This window comes from Homarus americanus, unplaced genomic scaffold (assembly GCF_018991925.1).
Source record: "Homarus americanus isolate GMGI-L3 unplaced genomic scaffold, GMGI_Hamer_2.0 scaffold56333, whole genome shotgun sequence".
Lineage (NCBI taxonomy): Eukaryota > Metazoa > Arthropoda > Malacostraca > Decapoda > Nephropidae > Homarus > Homarus americanus.
The window spans coordinates 11,249,523-11,269,785 of NW_024734940.1; the positions used below are offsets into that span (position 1 = coordinate 11,249,523).

At 35.6% G+C, this 20,263-nt stretch overlaps 1 protein-coding gene across 2 annotated transcripts in view; it reads left to right on the forward strand.

Annotated features, from left to right (window-relative positions):
• Nucleotides 1–1,688: 1,688 nt before the first annotated feature.
• Nucleotides 1,689–20,263, forward strand: part of LOC121870648 (ATP-binding cassette sub-family F member 2-like) — a 31,452-nt gene continuing 12,877 nt past the window's right edge. Inside the window, exons 1-6 of one of the 2 annotated variants that reach the window (XM_042372521.1) lie at nucleotides 1,689–1,772; nucleotides 5,311–5,422; nucleotides 7,861–7,963; nucleotides 16,575–16,752; nucleotides 18,864–19,081; nucleotides 19,536–19,840. In XM_042372521.1, the coding sequence (XP_042228455.1) occupies nucleotides 5,324–5,422; nucleotides 7,861–7,963; nucleotides 16,575–16,752; nucleotides 18,864–19,081; nucleotides 19,536–19,840 (903 nt within the window). In that variant the 5' untranslated portion in view covers nucleotides 1,689–1,772; nucleotides 5,311–5,323. Of the gene's footprint in view, nucleotides 1,773–5,310; nucleotides 5,423–7,860; nucleotides 7,964–11,681; nucleotides 11,783–16,574; nucleotides 16,753–18,863; nucleotides 19,082–19,535; nucleotides 19,841–20,263 lie in introns of those variants that run through there. The other variant, XM_042372522.1, reaches the window with a different exon arrangement.

Sequence of the window (20,263 nt, forward strand, 5' to 3'; positions counted from 1 at the left end):
GTACTAGTTGAGACTGTGTGTGAGAAGGACCTAGGTGTGTATGTTGACAATGAGCTGAAGTTCTCGGGCCATTGTGAGAAGAAGGTAAATCAGGCAAATAAATTATTGGGTCTTATAAGAAGGTCGTTCAGATATCTAGACGGTCCGTCCCTCGTGACGATCTTCAGGAGTGAAGTGCTTCCCCATCTGGAGTACTGTCACCCCATCTGGTCCCCGAGATATGCTAGGGACTGTCAGTTGGTTGAAAATGTTCAAAGGAGGGCCACCAAGCTGGTGCCTGCACTTCGGCATCTCAGCTACCCTGCGAGATTGGAGCGCCTGAACTTGCCTAGCTTATACTACAGACGGGCAAGGGGGGACCTAGTTGAGGTTTATAAGCATCTCAGGGGGCACTACTCAGTTGAGTGTCCTTACTTGGAGCTGGCGGACGCTCGCCCCACAAGGGGTCACAGCTCAAGATTGAAGAAGCCGCAAGTCCGGAAAACCGTGAGGGCAAACTTTTTCGGAGTGAGGGTTGTAAACTCTTGGAACAATCTACCAGAAAGTGTTGTGACGGCACCGAGTGTGAGCTCTTTCAAGAGAAGACTTGACCAACACTGGAGCGGGTTCAGGTACATTCAGGAGCCGGTGCATGCCCAGTATTTGCCAACAGTGCGTGACAGAGACGTGACCGATCGCCCGGGCGGCTAGCGAGCCGACCTTTTGGTGAAGAATATAAAGGAAAAGAGTCGTGACCGATCGCCCAAGCGGCTAACAAGCCGATCAGTGGCGAAGAGGATAAAAGTAAAAGTAAGGCTATTGCAGTGTAGGTGCCTCGATGTCTGTGGTTGTATTTGTCTTCATACTCTAGGTGGTTTCTTTGTCTATGGTTTATTATTTTTTCTAGGATTTTGCCAGGTGTTTCGAGGAGTGATATGGGTCTGTAGTCTTCTGCCTGAGTTGGGTTCTTTCCTTGTTTTGGAATGAGTCTTATTTTTGCCATTTTAAATTTGGATGGGAATAATCCGCTTAAGATATCTGTAAGGTGTTTGATCATTGCCTCTGAAGATGTCTTGAATAAAGACGAAAGCTAAGGTACTCCGTTGTTTCCATTTTCCCGTGTGATTTTATCAAGATATATATATATATATATATATATATATATATATATATATATATATATGAGTACAGATCTGTACTCACCCCTGAAGATGTGAATTACACGAAAGCACTTGAGAACTTCGTGTTTTCTTCTTTCCTTGTATATTATATATATATATATATATATATATATATATATATATATATATATATATATATATATATATATATATATATATATATATATATTTGTGTTGTGTTGTGTTGTGTGTGTATGGATTCTTGAGGATTACTGTACTGGTATTCTTTACTAAAACAATCAATCATGGTTGAGACCTGTATTATATTATCAAATTTCCCGCGGTTCCCTGATGAATGGTGACAAAATGTAACCACTCAGTGTGCATAATAATTAAATACGTAATAATATGTGAAAGTATGAGATACTTTTCTATATTTCCTTCTGATAGTATAAGTATTGTTTTTAAGATATATATTATGTTTTTCTTAGAATCCTCAGAAAATGCTATATATTAGATATTATTATACAATGAGTGTTCGTAAATGTTATGCGTATTGCGGGGCTCTTGCTCACCTTTGCTGCCATCTGTCGGCCAAGTTGGAAGTGATACTCCCGACGTTAGCAGTGCACGTGAGGAAGGCTCCTTTGTCGTAACTTGGCTTATTTTAATGTAAGTACGACTCTTTTCCTGTGTTATATTATAAGCAAATGTAGCGTAATAGTCAATTAATAATTTGGTTGAAACTCTATATCATATTTTGCTAGGGTACGGTGATTAACTATGAGAGGGTGAAATTAGGCCATGCGTTGCTAAGTGGCCTAGTCACTGCGGATGTCAGAGCCTTATTTAGTCTTTGTGTAAAGGGACTTCAAGGAAGGTAATGCTTCAGTAAACCATTTTACATTAAATCTGAGGCTTGGTGAATATTTTGACTCGGGTATAAACTGAATGCGTGATGCGAGGAGAGAGCCAATGTGTACCTGGGAAGTTCTTGTATTTGGTAGTGTTGCGTCATAATATTGCCACATAACCTAAAATTTTTGTTCTTTAGCACCATATGGAAGTAGCATGTGTTACATAATAGGGTCACTTACGACCATGGACATTGGTCTTAAAAGTTTTAGTTGGTCTGAATAGTTTTTACTGGTTAATTTAATGGTAGTTCCTTACAATAGTGCAGTACGTAATAATGGCATATTATAATGGTAAATAATACTGTAAGGCTTTTAATAATTAGCTTTACAAATATTTAGTTGTATCATGCGGATGTACATGGCACATGACAAAGATCCTTTTCTATGAATTTCTATTTGTTTACTGTACAGTAGTAGACTGTATTCAGAAGACACATGGCGGGTGAGGAAGGCATCGTGGTTCATAAATTTCTTCCTTTGCATGAAAGAGTTAAAGCGTGTGGGGTAAAGATTCGATTTAGGTCGGCTATATGGAGGACTTCACAGCCTTCCTGTAATTTGTTTTGATGTTTTTATTCGTACTATATTTTCACCAGTAATGAAGGAAACTGTTAGCAGTAGAAAATACTCATGGAATTGCTGGAAATCTTATCTGCAAGATACTAAACAAGAAAATGAAAACAACAATGCACAGAACCTGACCTAGCCAACCTAATCCAACTTCCTTACTGGAGGGCTCTGCCCTCCTAGCATATTAAGCAGTTATCTGCCACATTTTAACACATAAGAATGGAGGAAACTGCAGCGGGCCTATTGGCCCATACTGGGCAGTCCCGTTTACACCCAACCCCTATTGCTCATATAAGTATCCAACCTATGTTTGAAGCTATTCAGCGTATTCGAGTTAATGATGATATTTGGTAACTTGTTCCACTCATCCAGTTACTCTGTTTCCAAACCAGTGTTTACCTATTTCACGCCTAAATCTAAATTTATCTAATTTAAAACCATTGTTACGAGTTCGCTCCTGGTTGGATAGTTTGAGTACCTTTGTAATGTCCCCTTTGTTTAGCCCTGCCTTCCACTTATACACCTCTATCAGGTCGCCCCTCGCTCTACGTCTCTCGAGGGAGTGCAAATTAAGATGCTTTAACCTGTCTCTATACTCAAGGTTCCTAATGCCCGGGATTAGTCTTGTCATTCTCCTCTGAATTCTTTCCAAGGATTCTATATCTATTCTGTAATACGGTGACCAGAACTGAACTGTGTAATCCAGGTGTGGTCTCACAAGCGCAAGATACAGACACTTGCACATCCTGCCGACTAGTCCATGTTGACAGATGAACGCTTAGACACGGTCTTCATCCCCCACAAGTGCAGATAACTTGGGATAAGATCAAAAGATAAAGAACACCGCACATAGGCCGCCATAAGTACGTACAGTACTTAAAATTAAAAAATGGCTAACTTGTCTCTCCCCTTGAGGAAGAACAATAAATATACTGTATATGAACATACAGTTTACTTTCAATCCAATTATACTCCAAAGAAATTTTAAATGTTTCCAAACCCATAATATGGGATTTAAATCCAACTTTACATAGAATAAGTTGAATAATTAATTATGCAAAAAGGAAAAATAGAGGATCTATGCAGATATTAAACACGAAAACCAGGAATGTGAAGCCTATAAAATTGAAAGTACCTGTGATGCTCTTTTGTTACTACTTGTAAATATTTACAAAGACCGGATTCAAAAGGTAGACATTACGTGGTGCCGCAAGAGAATTATCGGCCAAATATTTATGGTAAAAAATTTAATTGTGTAAAAAAAATATAAAACCACACAGGAAAAGGGAATTACTGGGACGTATATGATTTTGGATTTTTTTTTCTTATAAATTCAGACAAGACTTTTTTTCTTTTTCATCTATGACACTTTTGATGCATGATTTTCATTATATATTTGGTTAAGGTGTTAAAAGGGGGCCCACCACTGTGTTTCTCATTTTTTTTTGTTATTATTTATTTATTTATTTATTTATTTTTTTTAGGATTCCTACTAATACCGATGTGTTCATTTTAATATGCAAGTATAGTTTTAGAGATGGGAGAAATAAAGTAGGAGTACAGTTGTGTTGGAGACTAGGACTAATCATTTCTTACAGAAGGTGAAAATAACCAGATAACTCAGACTAACCCGAGTCTTAGGTTATTTTGGGGTCACGTTTGATTGCTTTACGTCATTTAGATGTAGAAATGATTTGGACGTCATTATACATTGGATATAGGGCTTCATCATTAGAGTTGTAATTTTACTGCAGATTTGATTGTTATGGAAGGGTGTATTGCTTCATATTTAGCACCAAGCTTAATAATATTTATCGGATATATACAGTACAGTGGTCCCTCGGTTACGAAATTTCGGTTAACGAATTAGCTCCCATAAGGATTTTCAGTTCGATTAACGAACTAAACTTCGATTAAAGAAAGCCTTACGAGAAACACGTTTTGTTGTGCGCATCAGCTGATCGGCTAGTCCGCCAATACAGTAATCGGTTCTATGTTTATATTCGTTTCCAGTGGAGTAAATATCAAGAAGGTTGTGCTCTTTAATATTTTTGCATTTTTTATATTTAAATTATTAGTCATTCTAAAATGTAGTTAACATATTGATAAAATAGACAATACAGGGAACAGTTTTTGTGCGCCCATCAGCTGATCGAATCACCCACCAGTGCCTCTCAGTTTAACTTTGTTTACAGTGGCGTGAACATCGAGTTTGATCTCTTGAATATTTTTGCATTTTTACATTAAAATTATTGGTCATTCTGAAATTTAGTTAACACATTGATACTATGCAGTGTCGAAATTATTATGAAACACGAAGAAGGCATTAGAACCAATGCACTTTTTAAAGAATTGGCATGTCATCATCAACTGCTTCTACAATCAGCTGTTTGATATGTAAACAAAGCTGCCGGGAATACGACATACACACCTCAATGTAAGTTAAAATACAGTATTCTATTGTTTTTTTATTTATTATTGTACAGTATACTGTAATGTACAGTACTGTATTTTGTTTACATTTAATGTTTTGTTAATTCTATTACTGGTATGTATACTTTTTCTCTTGAGTTGGAACCAATTACCCAATATCCCATTGAAATAATCGATTCGGTTAACGAAATTTTCGGTTGACGAACGACTGTGGAACCAATTGTGTTCGTTGATCGAGGGACCACTGTATTTGTCATGCTTCAAAATTCAAGCAAAAATTTCTTCCACAGATCCAACACCACAATGCCATCAGATGCCAAGAAGAAGAGGGAACAGAAGAAGAGAGATGCAGCAAAGGCTAAACAAGCTGGCAAGAAAACCGAGACAAGGGACGAAAAGGAGGTACAGTATGGATGTTATTTTCACTGCAGGAGTACTTCCTGTGTGTACAGTATTGTACTATACCTTGTAATTTACTCAGTCCAAGTTCATGAATTACCAATTTTTGGTAAGCTGAAAGAATATAATGACCATGAATAAAAATTTGCAGCAAATTTTGTTTAGTGAATCAAAAGTTTAGAATGGGCAGTGAAAGATGCATTCTGTAGTTTGAAATTTAAAGTACTGTATTGTACTACAGTTGTACCTCTCTAGTCCGGCATTCTGTGGTCCGGAAACTCCCGTGGTCCGGAACGATTTTAGTTTGTCCAATAGGTAGATAGGCAGCTTTTTTTTTTTTTATCTGAATTATTATTATTATTACAGGAGTATTAAATTTTTGCCCCTCAGGCCCCAATGTGGGTCAGTGACCTATGCCCGGGTGGGCTAATCCCCTTAAAAAAACAAACAACAAAGCCGCGGTAAATTAAGGTTTGTTTACATCCGGCAGTTCGGCTGCTCTCTCTCTCTCTCTCTCTGCTTGTCTATACAGAGTACAACATTTAACCCTTCAATATATATGAGCAGTAAATAAGTGTTGCTTTCATATTCTTATGTAGAGTAATGACGATATGTTTTCACATGTGCGCACTTACATATGCGCAGTCTCACTTTTTTTTACCATTAATGGTTAGCTACTTATATTGTTCCATTTATTAACATTAAATAACATTACAGGTATTTCAAACAAACATATTAATTTTTTTGCATTAATTTTACTACAGCTAAAATCAGGGTCTTATTTTCTTCAGTTTTATATGTAGAACCAATCAGTCACTGGTTTCGTAAGCTTTAAAATAAACAATGCCAGCAGCTGTCTCGTCTCCTCTAATATTCCACGTATTATTAATAAATTGTATTGTTAATTTTGCACACACACACATTAATTCAATAAAAACAAATTCAGAAACATTGATTAAAATATATATGAACAGAAAATAAGTGTTGCTTTCATATTCTTATGTAAAGTAATGATGATATGTTTTCACGTGTGCGCATGCGCACTTACATACGCGATCTCTCTTTTTTCTTTACCATTATCGTTAGCTACTTCTATTGTTCCATTTATTAACATTAAATAACATTACTTAAAATAACCATATTAATTTTACTACAGCTACAACCAAGGTCTTATTTTCTTCAGTTTTATATGTAGAACCAGTCAGTCTCTGGTTTTGTAATCAACGAAAACAATGCTGTCATTTCCTCGTGTGTTTTAATATTCTACATATTATTAATGAATTGTATTGCTCATTTTGCACACATAAACATTAATTCAATAAAAAAGACATTCAGTAATAAACAATAATGAATCTTTTGTACATAAGAGAAATGGCACTGCTTACAGGATTATGCACGTCGTCTGCACGTTGGCGGGCCGTTCAAACCCGTCGAAATTCAAGTTTCCGCCGTCAAAATTTTCATTTATTTTTTTTGGTGTTCCAATAAAATAAGTTAAGAATTAAAAACTCGCGAAGTTTGAGAAGCTACTATACGACATTTAACCCTTCAATATGTCTTCAAAGAGACCATGATGCAGAGAAAGTGGTGCTAGTGCTTCCAAGCATAAGCACAAGTCACTATCTATCCAGGAAAAGGGTGAATTTCCATGGTCCGGCACCGGTCAGGTCCCGAGGTTGCCGGACTAGAGAGGTACAACCTGTATAATAGTATCTGTACAGTACCAGTAGCTACAGTAATTCGTTTGTAATCTGATGAGGGTAGGTCGTCTAAAAATACAAATACAGCCACTCCACAATTGATCACTTATGTAAAGCAAGTGTTTAATGATATTAATAAAGATAGAATTTTATTATATACCATACACTGGTGAATTTTTAAACAAATATATGGATGAGTAACAGGAAAATAATAAAAAAAATTTGATGTTTATAATATTGACAATGCTGTACTGTACACAGTAATTTAAAAAGAATCACATATTACTTTTATAAGGTATTTGTTAACTTGAAATTCTTGGTATGTCTTATACTGTACTTCAGAGGTAAAAATTTCCGTGCATGCACGGAGGTACAGTATTCCAAGTGTTAACTTCAAAGATTCGGGGATTTGTCATATTTTCCTATGAAGATTAAAACACTGCAACAAAAAATAGCCAAGCTTCACAATTATACAACATGCAGCTAATTGTCACCTTGCTTTGAGATGGTGCAATATATGGAGATGTTCCCAAATACTTGGGTCAGTAGTTATTCAATCGTTACCTGGTTGATATAAAAAGGATAATAGGAGCAGAGAAAGAGCTCCCCAGTGTGGTGTATGTGCCAACAGGTGTGGAACACCTTAAAAGTTTGTAGTGGTCCCAGTATGAGTGAAGAAATATTAGTTATTGCAGAGTTTTAGGAAACCTTCTTATATTTAAAAAATCTTTGTTTTTACAGCCTCAGGAAAATGGGAGTTCAAATAACTCCAAGAAGAACTCTCGTGAAACAACACCAATGACTAACGGCAGCACAAATGGCAATGAAAAACTTAGTGCTGAAGGTCAGTTCTTATTTATTATGCAGATAGATTTTTCCAAACCAAATCCCTCTTAATACAGGATGGCTAGAATTAAAAGCATATACACTTTCTTCATTTGTTATCATTCTTTCCTAATTAATCCATATAAGGCTTCGTTTTGTTGCTTCAGATACACTTTCCTCTTACATACATTATCCATGCTTTGTACATGTACATTAATGTAATCTCAACAGTTTCCGTGTGCATTCTCTCTCTCTCTCTCTGTGTATATATATATATATATTTATATATATATATATATATATATATATATATATATATATATATATATATATATATATATATATATATATATATACACAGGGTGTCCCATAAATTTCCATACATAGGAAAAATAAATTTTATATGAAAGTCCATTTTTATTTATATAATATGCTCTACATGACTACCATTATGTTGAAAACACTCTTCAATGCGTGTCCTCCACTGCTGAAGAACACGTTCAAGCACAGCTGGAGTTATGCTTGTAATGGCGTTGGTGATACGTTGTATGGAAACTTATGGGACACCCTGTATGTGTGTATGTGTGTATATATATTATATATACAGGTATATATATATATATATATATATATATATATATATATATATATATATATATATATATATATATATATATATATATATATATATATATATATATATATATATATATATATATATACATATATATATATATATACCTAATACCTGACCATTGTGGACCTGGTCTCACCCTCCTTGGTTTGTATTTCTCTCTCTAGTCTGTACTCACCCCGGAAGATGTGAATTACACGAAAGCGCTTGGGAACTTCGTGTTTTCTTCTTTCCTTGTGGTTATCAGCATATACCTAGATCACGCGCACCTACAGTGATTTACTTGCATATGTATATGTGTATATATATATATATATATATATATATATATATATATATATATATATATATATATATATATATATATATATATATATATATATATATATATATATATATATATATATATATATATATATCTGTACACATACATTTTGTTGAATCTTCTCTTGTTCTTCACTTACTTTCATATATTTTTTTCCAATTTCCCACTAGGGTAATATAATTTGCAAACAGTAGCACACTTGCCCCTTACTTATATCTATCTTTATTTACCAAACCTGCATCATACTCATTCACTGTTTCTTTCACTTGCTATTCCATCTGCAAAAATATTAAACCAGCACTAACATATTACACATCTTTAGCATAGTCCATCTTTAACTGAAACCATTTTGCCTCTTCCTGACTTATTCTTGCACATATTCAAGGTTGTTAAAAAATGACAGAGCCTTTAAATAAAATAGCAGGATATTTTTTCCTCCTTTTTTCTACAGCATAGTGGTAACATCTGGTGCATTTTGTGGTGAGGGTGGGAGTAGCTAGGTTAGGCAAGTGTTTATCAAAAACCTTGGTACAGTATTTCACTTAACCTACGGAAAAACTTTAGACTACATTCATTTCTTAACTACTGTACAATTCCACGTAACGTGACCCTGCTTATATGCATCTGACCCCCTGAACTGCCCTTATGCTTGGGTCTTGCATGAGCCAACCCACCCAGCATCTCTCACTACCTCAGCGTGTTTATCACTTGTCTGCACTCGGTTGAGAAAATTTGAAATAAAATCATTACAATACTCTAATGTAGCTTAGAAATAAAGAAAATATAATGTAAAGCTTTAAATATGAAAAATGAAGAGTGTGGGTGTGTATGTAAGTAGGTAGTAGGCAGCTACGAAACAGGGAGTTATTTCTGCCTGTGAAGATATTGGAAGCATAATGTGTTGTCTAATGGCAGACCCTGCTGCCATATGGCATCACGAAAATTGTGACCAAGTACCGGGTTGCTGATCTGACTTCCTGCCTCATTTACACACAGTTGCAGGGTCTCAATTGTTTCTCTTACCATTGACAACACATCATACATATATCATTTCTCACTATTGATCTTTTTTCATTATTGCATTTATTTTTGGGTTTTTATATTATTATAATTATTATTATTTTATTTTTTAATTTTGTATTTTTATTAAAAATTTTATTTACTTTGAACTAATTATTATTATTACTGCATTAGTATTAAATCCCCCCCCTCCCTGCCTTGATGTGGGTTAGTGACCTGTGCCCGGGTGGGTTAATCCTGTTTAAAAAATAATTGTGTGGGAAGTACAGTAATATGTATTGAGACAGTGAGCTGTGCATCACCGACTTTTCACCCAGCTACACTCTCCTGCCCACCTATGTAATGTCATGGCATACACACAGCACAGAGTGGCATCATTCACACACATCATTGAGTCAGCCGGCTGACTGTCTGACTGAATTGTTACATCATCCAGAGGATGGTGTGAGTGTTTGTACATTTAAAGTGTTCATATTGTACTGTAGGTTTAATGTTTGTGTGTACATTTAAGGTGTTTGTATAGTATCGTAAACATCTCCCAGGCATTTGTGTTTGTAAAAAAAATTTTTACTGGTTAAATTTACTGCAATCTTGGCCCCTGAGAGGAAAATTAGTGGCACTGCTCATGGTGGTGAGAGTGAGAAAAAGAGAAGATTGCTTACAGTACTGTGAAAAACTTTTGAAGAAAAAAGTCAAGATATTGGACTTACTAAAGAGTGGTGTACAGTATTGAATGTCGGTTACCTTGGTATAAGAAAGGGGTAAATGAATATTTACAGGGGGCCTGAATATCTGCAAATTTACACTTACTCGGGATCCCAGAAACGTATCCCTCACATGCTCTGAGATCCTACTCTGCCTCATACTTTTTTGTATTTCCTGCTTCACTTTTTTTATATAATGCATTTTTTAATCTATAAATACACACACAGATTTTCCTTTTGCCAGAATTTTTTGGCCTTGTACTGAATTGAAATAATTTGATCCACACATCTTCCTTTTCTGAATGGAAACTCCTCATGTAATAGCTCAGGTCTGTTCACAACTACCGTACATTTTCCGAGTACAGTACACTATGCTAAGCTCTTATTCCTCTAATTTTAAGTCATTCATTTGTCCTCCATTATAGAAGGTAACTGTACCTGCTTTCTTCCATTGCATTTGTACCCACCCCTCTGTCATATAATTATGGCTTGTACGGTACTGTACACTTAAGTCATCCAATCTGTTTCTTCCATCTCTCATGCTTTGCATTTCAACAGTTATTCCATCTGCCTATGGTGTCTTACCACTTATAAATGTTTTCACCAACATTACTATTCACTTTCATTTTAGCTTTCAGATTGATTGGTTGGTAGCTAGTAGTTACAATAAGAAAATATATTCAGAGAATCTGGTAATATTTATACCTTTTGGGCTTTCTTTTCTGACCTAATGTACTGTATCTTGTAGTAATATTTCAAGAATTACTAAATAACTGATAACAATACAGTATTGTTTTTCCAGGTATTTGTATACATCATCTTGTCATGCTTTTTCTGCCATTGCCCTCATGCATAACTGCTGATGCAACCTTCACATTTTCCATGTTTCTTTTGCATCGAGTCTGGTGTGAGAATTTCATAACAGAATTTAGAGTTCATCTGTGTGGATACAACACTGTATACTAAGGTTGCTCTACACAAGGAGGCAGCTAGGCTGGCACTGCACTCAATTGCCTTCACTTCCCCAACTGTAAAGTTAGGTACCTATTCACAGCTGGGTGAACTGGGGGTGCCCTAGGCGCGAACCAGTGAGCCTTGGGACGGGAGGCAAGCGCTGTATCCACTCGGCCGCCACACCCCCCTTGGCATGTAAAGGTATATAAATTATCATCGGCTAAAGTGTGTCAACATTTTAGTGGGCATATCTTTGCATAATATGATGGTGAGGAGACCAATTTATCAGGTCCTCTGCCAAAACATTCCAGTCTTCCTTCTTTAATCATTCTATTTTTCCCACTTAACATACAGTATCTAATTTTCTTGTAATTTCCTACTTACATTCTTTGTACGTCTTCTTTTATTTGTGTACTGTATGTTCGTAATAATTGTAATCATTTTACTAATTGTGTTTACATACTTTATTCGAGTACAAGTATTTCATATTTTTCCACTTTTGTAAACAGTACAGTAAAACCCAACTTTTACAGGGTGTTGCATCCTTAAAGATATGGAAAACATATTTATTGGTTAGAGTCAGAATTAGAGTTGATTCGTGACATCAAGAGACCATTTACGACAATAATTATTACTTGACATGATAAAAACATACTGTACAGGACATTTCTAGGTATTAAACAATCTACACGTGATCACTATTAATGTGGAAATTCCTCTTGGCAGGATCTCCCATATTTCAGTACAGTAGTAATGTTGGCTTAACAATTCCTCTATACATCCTCAACTTTTTCTCTTTTGACACAGTTTTCACTTAATATTCTTCTTAATTAATCCATTTTTTCTCCCTTTCTTCGTGATTTAATTATTCCCTATTGTTTCATTAATCAACATATTCACTCTTAGATATTTGAAATGCCTCACTTCCTCCATTCTACTGTATGTTTATTTAGATTGACATTTATTTGTCTCCCCTTGTTTTCCTATTTTCATTACCTTTTTTCATTCATTTTGCACTTACATGAATTTTCTTTAAAAGTTCATCATTGTTGGGGGTATCTGTTTTTCCAACATCGCTTAAGTATTTCTTGATTGTACACACGTATACGACTACTATAGTATTTTTTATATTTGTCTTCTTTTATATCCTTATCAGAGCTTGAAAAGTAATTTAAAGCCATTTCGTATAGAGGGCAGTTTGTATAAAACATTTCCTATCCTGCTGGACTTTGTATATGACTGCTTGTATAAATTGTCAAAGATATAGGTTAGGCCTGTTTAATAATGTTACACTGGGGTCTAAGAGCTCTTGTGTAGTAAGGAGATTTAGCTTGTTAGATTTCTAAAACCCCAATCTTGTGACTGTAATATAAAAAATAAAAGAATGTGAAAATTTGAATATCCATCACAACAGATTCTAAAAGGAGACACTTGATTTGAAGGCACTGAAAGGGGAGAAAGAATCACAGGACTCGTTAGATCCAGTCACAATGTCATACAGCACAGACTTAATCAAAATTTTCTCCAATTTTAAGGGGAGTTTTAACATTTCATGTGATTTTAGGCAGCCACGTGGTGTTGACTGTTGCCAGTCCTAGGGGCTGTTATTATGTTGATATTGTGTTAAGGGGTGCAGCAGTTGAGTGGTTACAACACTTGCTTCCTGACCTATGGGTTGCTATTTCACATCCAGGGGACCTAGGTTCACCTGCCTGTGAATGGGTACCTCACTTCACAATGAGGTGAAGACAGTTGAGTGTAGTACAACTCTCACAAGGTGGACAAGTACTTCTTCATAAAGAGAATGAGAAGGTCACTTTTCCTTACCAATGCATCATCATTCATAAGTGTGGAAAAAAATTTTTTACACCGATTCACATGATGTATACGGGTACAATACTCGTATTCCCTGTACTTCCCCTTATGCATTCTTACATGTCTTGTATTTTCCTACCTGTATGTACAGTCCCCTTCACTCGTGCTTTTATTGGGGGGCATCATATAAACATTCCACAAATCATTGTCTTTGAGATAATTGTTTTAGTTTGATTGCATAGTATGTTTACTATTGCGAATTTCCTACTGTCGAATGTAAGCAAACACGGTGCTGTTACACTGCACAAAACCTGACAACCCCTTGTAAATGCACTAGTGAAGGGGACTGCACATGTATTCCTCCTCCACTTCCTCACTTACAAATACAGTACTTATATTCCTTGTACTTTCCCACTTATATAGCCATGTACTAACCCCACTTGTGTATATGGTACTTTTTAATAGCTTTTCCATAATAATAATTTATTTATGAATTTTATATTATTGATTTATATTTTTTATACAAAGTAATTGTTTGGTAAAAATGGGAAAAGTAAAATATGATAAGTTGATAATAGTATAATGCTAGGAAGAGTGCAAGTGTTGAGTGCGTGAAGAGCCTATGTGAAATTGTCTTTGAAACTGTTTTGTTTCAGCAAGACTTTACTTGTAGATGTGGAATTGGTGTTTCAGAGTAGGGATGAGAAACAAGTATTGAATGAAAATATAACAAGAATTTAGTGAGTCAAAGAGTCTAAATTTTAATGGCTGAGTGTGCACCGAGATGGTATGGGCATTTGGTGTCTGCGATGGTGGAAAAATTGGTTACATTTATGAAAGCGCGACAGTGAAAGCAAACAATGAGGTAGATTATATAGGTGAATTAGTAGGGTCTCGTGGAGTCACCAGATTGAGTTTGAAGAATGGTAATGAGTCATTTGCACTGGAATCGTTATACTCATAATGGAGATAATTTGTTATCAAGTGGATCTAACATGGAGTAAATAGGAATAGGATTGAATCCATAGTTATTCCGTATTTTGCATATGGCAAAAATGAACAAAGTCCTATAATAATTTGTTTGAAAATGGTACATAGGTCATCATAAAATAGAATGGCTCATATTTTATGTACAATAAATAGTTCCTTCTGCCTTCAATCATCCTCTGGGTGACATTGGGTCTGAGCTAGCCACCCAGCTGACTTAAATGTGTGTGGCTATTGTGTGCCACATGCCCTGACATCATATAGCTGTCAATGCAAGGCAGGAACAAAGAGAAACTATTTATTTTAAGCGTACTTTAATATTAACCAAATTTAAAAGATAAAGTAAACTTACAGCAGAGGTGCATGTGCTTAAACTGAAATAGGCCTTTTTTTATTTATTATTATTATTTTTGTCCCCAGGTCCTGATGTGGGTCATTGACTTGTGCCCTGGTGAGCTAATCCCATTAAAAAAATATATATAAAATATAAAAAAGCAATGTTACCAGATGCTCTGTTATCAAACCGCTCACTGCCTCCAAACATACGTTCACCTGTCACACAAAACAAACGCTCGTTATCTTAGTTTTTCTTAAAGTTTTATAAAAAAAATCTTTATTTTAAAGTCACATTCTACTGTGGTATTGAAATTATTTTTCTACAACTTTATAGTTTCTTTACATAGGTAGTAGGCAGCTACCAAACAGGGAGATACTACTGCCTGGAAAGATATTGGAAGCATAATGGTAGACTCTGCATCACGAAAATTTTGACCAAGTCCCAAGTTGCTGATCTGACTTTCTGCCTCATTTACACACAATTACAGGGTCTCAATTATTTATCTTACTATTGACCACACAACATATGTATATTGTTTCTCACTTGATTTTTTTCTCATTTTTTAATTTCTTTATTATTATTATTATTACAGTGTTGTTGTTGTTATTATTATCATCATCATCATCATCACTATAAATTTATTATTTTATTTTCAAATTTTTTTTATTATAAATTTTATTTACTATGAATTACAGTATTATTTTTATTATTATTATTACAACATTTTTAACCCCCCAGGCTCCAATGTGGGTCAGTGACCTGTGCCCGTGTGGGCTAATTCCCGTAAAAAAAAAATGGCAATGTGTATAATCATCTCGCACCTGACTGGTGACATGTGTTATGGAAAGTTACTCTACATATTAGATGCTCTTCACACTATTCATACGTCATTTTTGGTTAGGCATTTAGTAGACTGTCACAAACCACTCGTAAAAATACTGGTGAGAGAGTGATGCATTGTTGTTGGAGCAAAATAATAAATTGTTTTAGACTTTCCTTTTGCAAGTTGACTTCCTGTTAGCATTTTGAACATGTTAATAGATGATGATGATAATAAATTTTGGTAAATAACCACAAAAAGTAGAGAGAGACAAGTACAACACACACAGAAGTCAGCTGTTTGAAACTGACGTATGTGCCACTGTGGCAATACCTACTGTATAGGAAAACAATGTGGCCACCCAAACCCGTGGTTGAAAATAGATTTAACCAGGTTCAAAAACAACCGATTTGTTGGTAAATCCAGTTTCATTGACATCAGATGAAAATGGTCTGGTACCTGTAGCACATGTGAACCTTGCAGCTCTAATTTATATTACCAATGAATGGTTATGAAGCATTGTGAAGGTGTGTGCTTGCAAATAAGCTTTTCTTTTTTCTTTTACTGTTCTAGCCTCCTTTCTATACTGTCTTACACTGCAGTCTTATGGGTTTTTGTAGTTTGATCCACTAAATGCAAAATTAGGAAAGGAATCGAGTTGTTACATCATAAGTGAGAAATATACCTGTATATGATTTGATTCTGTAATTATTTGTACTGTGCCGTAGTTGGTGGATGTGATGTCATCGGGTTAGCAAGCAACAATTTGATTTTGGGGGGAGTAGTGTGCTTTATGTTGAAAACTTGTGGTGGGAGTCACTGGTATAAAATAAAGATTAAGAGTTGGAGTTTTAATTTCCATTTTGTGATAAAATTTTGAATTATCAAAATATTTTAACATCATTAGTTTTCTTATCCAGGTATTAAAAAGGATAATGAGGAAACTGGATAAATGATTGTGTTATGAATAGTTGCATAAGTTATGCTCCTTGTTATTATATAAGTCACTAATGGGTTCCTTTAATTCCTTTCAGAAATTCTGTGTCGGAAACTTGAGGAAGATATGAAAATTGCTAGTGAAGCTCGTTCTTGTACTGGTGTCTTAGGCATCCATCCACGTGCTCGGGATATTAAGATTGACAACTTCTCTATCACTTTCCATGGTTCAGAGATGCTTCAGGACACCAAACTAGAGTTGAATTGTGGTCGACGGTTAGTACTTTGGATTGTTTTCATGAATATATTAATGATTAAAGGAATGGCAGAGCCTATAACTAAGTGTAGCTTGATGGTCCAGGCCTAGTAATCTGGTCATTACATACATAATGCATATAGACTTCATAAAAAACTGAAATGACAACATTTGTAAAGACCGCTTGTATCAAGTTATTGCGGGTGTGCTCATACACGTGTTACAGCGTTTTTTAAATGTTCACCCCATAACATGTTAATATAGTGTAATGTAGCTAAATCCTATGGAATTACACATCCCAGTTTTAAATGGTGTTCTTTTTGTAGATTTTTTTTTTTTTTTTTAACGGGTGGTGTTAAACTGATATTTTTCTAGGTTAGAGGGATATGAATTATATGTTGACTTAGGCGAATAAACTACAGTGTTGTTTTGTTTATTGAATTGTGGATATTATTAGTACAGTCTCTCCTCGACTTACGACAGGGTTCCGTCCTGACGACCAGGTCGTAAGTCGAAAATGCGAAAATAATACATAGAAATTCTAAAATTAAATATGGTACAGTAAACGTAATCAATAATGAAAAATGAATAAAGTGTTACTGTGCACTTACCTTTAATGTAGTCTGCTGGATGCACATGGGGCCTCAATAATTTTTTAATTAAACCTGGAGACTACATTAATTGGATGAAGCAGAGGAGGAGACATGGCTGGGTGGGTCCTCAATTTCGCTTTCTTCAGACAGGCTAACATACTTGCTTGTTGAAGGTATTGGATCATCTTTAGGGAGTGAAGAGGCAGCAGTGGTGGGGCGTGAGGAGACAGTAGTGGGGGACTTCTTAAAATATATGTCCAATTTAGACTGCACAGCTTGCCTTTTCTTTTCATTGTAAATCTCCCTGTTGCAAGCAAGTGCATCTTGGATCAGTCTGTCAACTTTTGTAAAATGCTCAACATTTTGATCCATTTCTTCAAACATTTGCATCCCCTTATTAATAGTAGCAAATGCCTCTGCCTTGTCCTTTAAAATTTTTGATATCGTCGAGTGAGAGAAGTCACCGTCGCGTGAAATGGTTGCTTCCGTTTTTCCATTTTCATATTGCATTATTATTTTCATTTTCATCTCAAAAGTAATTGACTGTCCCCTTTTCTTATCGGCACCACGAGAACTCTCACATTTACGCTTGCCTGCCATTTTAAAGGGAATTAGAAACAAAAATTTTGTCAGTACACAGCGCGATCACTAACACCAACGACGGCCAAACACCAACTGAGCAGGCTACGGCATTTATGCTTTACACCACGAGGCGGCCCAGCCCACGGTGTCGTACGGGACAGAAACGTTTTGGTACTAGAAAATACGTAATTTGAAAAATATTTTATACGGCTATGGCGGTCGTATGTCCGAGTTGTCTTAAGTCGAGTAGGTCGTAAGTCGAGGAGTTCCTGTACTGGGCACGCTGTCAGTGATGGCTAAGCAAGTCATTAGCTATACTGTAATTAGGAATGATGTAAATAAAGGAATTTAGTGTTATGTACAGATACATTTTGTTTGTAGCTAGAAATTATATGTTGTGGAGTTGAGATGGGAAGCTTTAGTTGTATGCTGTACCTCATGGGCCATATCATTACTTCTCCAAGGTTTTGTAATTTAAGGTGATTAAGGTATTGGACCTTCACTAGATTGAGACTTCTGATTTTTAATATACAATAGCTTTGGTTTTTCCATCATATACGGATTTGTGGGGGTGGTTCAGAGGGTCGTAGCCAGTAATCTTGGTCTGATGCCTTGCATATCTTGATGTGAGTTATGAACTGGATACGGCCAGTATGGTATTGTGAGGGAGAGTCTTCAACTTTGAATATAATTTTACGGTGCTCTTAGCAATCAAGATAACTTCATTATTTAAGGAGAAACTTTGGCGAGGTAGAATAGATAAAAAAATTAACTCTGAAAAGATTGTTCTTTATACAATTTATCATGTAATCAAGAATTATCAGCTTTGCTTGGATACATAACAGTAGAAAAATGTTTCTTACTGCACCCTATAACTACTACTCCTATTTCGATAGTTCTGTAGGATATCTTAAGTTGTGATTCTGTGAAGCTTTTAATTGTAATTTATATTTCAGTTATGGGTTAATTGGCACCAATGGTTGTGGGAAATCCACCTTGCTAGCATCTTTAGCCAATAGAGAGGTACCTATCCAGAACCATATAGATATCTTCCATCTGGTCCGTGAAATGCCAGCCTCAGACAAGACAGCACTCCAGTGTGTAAAGGAAGTTGATGAAGAGAGAGTTCGTTTAGAAGCTTTAGCTGAGGATTTAGCATCAAGTGATGATGATGGTAAATATTCCATTATTTTATTATTTCTGTAAATTGTGAACAGGGAAGTTACTTCAACAGAAGACTGTGTATATGCCGATAGGAGTTCTATTAGGTCAACTGTTTCATTAGGTCTAGCTTAAGATTCTTTGTCACCAGCCAGTAACCATTATTTAAATAAATTCAGTCTAGATGTCACGCATCTTATAAATAAAACACCAATGACCAATAAATAAGATTCCTATTCTGTGTGCAACTACCATACTAAACCAAATATATACTGTAATGTCACCAGGGAGGCTCTTCAAATATGCAAGAAGTATACTGTATATGGAGTTTTTTACCCTAAAATATCTGATGTTTGAGTTCACTAGAAAGAATTGAACACCCTCTTTGTCTTAATTGCTATGTTTAGCTTACTCCTTAGATCTTGCACATGAAATATCTAATTATATATATTAATTAATATTTACAGAAGCTCAGGAACAACTCCTGGACATTTATGAACGTCTGGAAGAATTGGGTGCTGACACGGCTGAGGCTAAGGCAGCATTTATCCTCCATGGTCTTGGCTTTACTCATTCTATGATGGAGAAGAAATGCAGAGACTTCTCTGGAGGTTGGAGGATGAGAATTGCTCTGGCTAGGGCTCTCTTCGTCAAGCCTCATCTTCTACTCCTCGATGAACCAACAAACCATCTTGATTTGGATGCTTGTGTATGGCTTGAAGAAGAATTGGCTAAGTATAAACGCATCTTGGTCATCATATCTCATTCACAGGTAAGTTTAGGAATAGACAGTTCCAAGTTAAATGATATGGGAATCTATCTCCCCTCTCCTTCCTTTTATTCCTCGTGTAGATATTCTTATCACTACCAATTTTCTTTTGTTCACTTTAGATGCCCAAACTAAACCTTCCTGACAGCATTAAAGTGTTCCTTTCATGTCAAAAAGAAGTCCAAACTTCAAAATCTATTAATGTTTGATTTACACCACCCGTTTCTCGCCAGATCCTTTGAGCTTTCTACTAAGAAGTCGTAGTGATCATGTAGTAATAGAAGAGCAAACATGCAGTGCTTAAGTTCTGAATATGTCCTACTAGGGCTGTGATGAACATGTAGTACTAGAGCTACAGTGTATGTGTCCTGTGGCTGTGTTGAACATGTACTGTGGTACTAATGTGGTGAATACTTGTATGTAGTA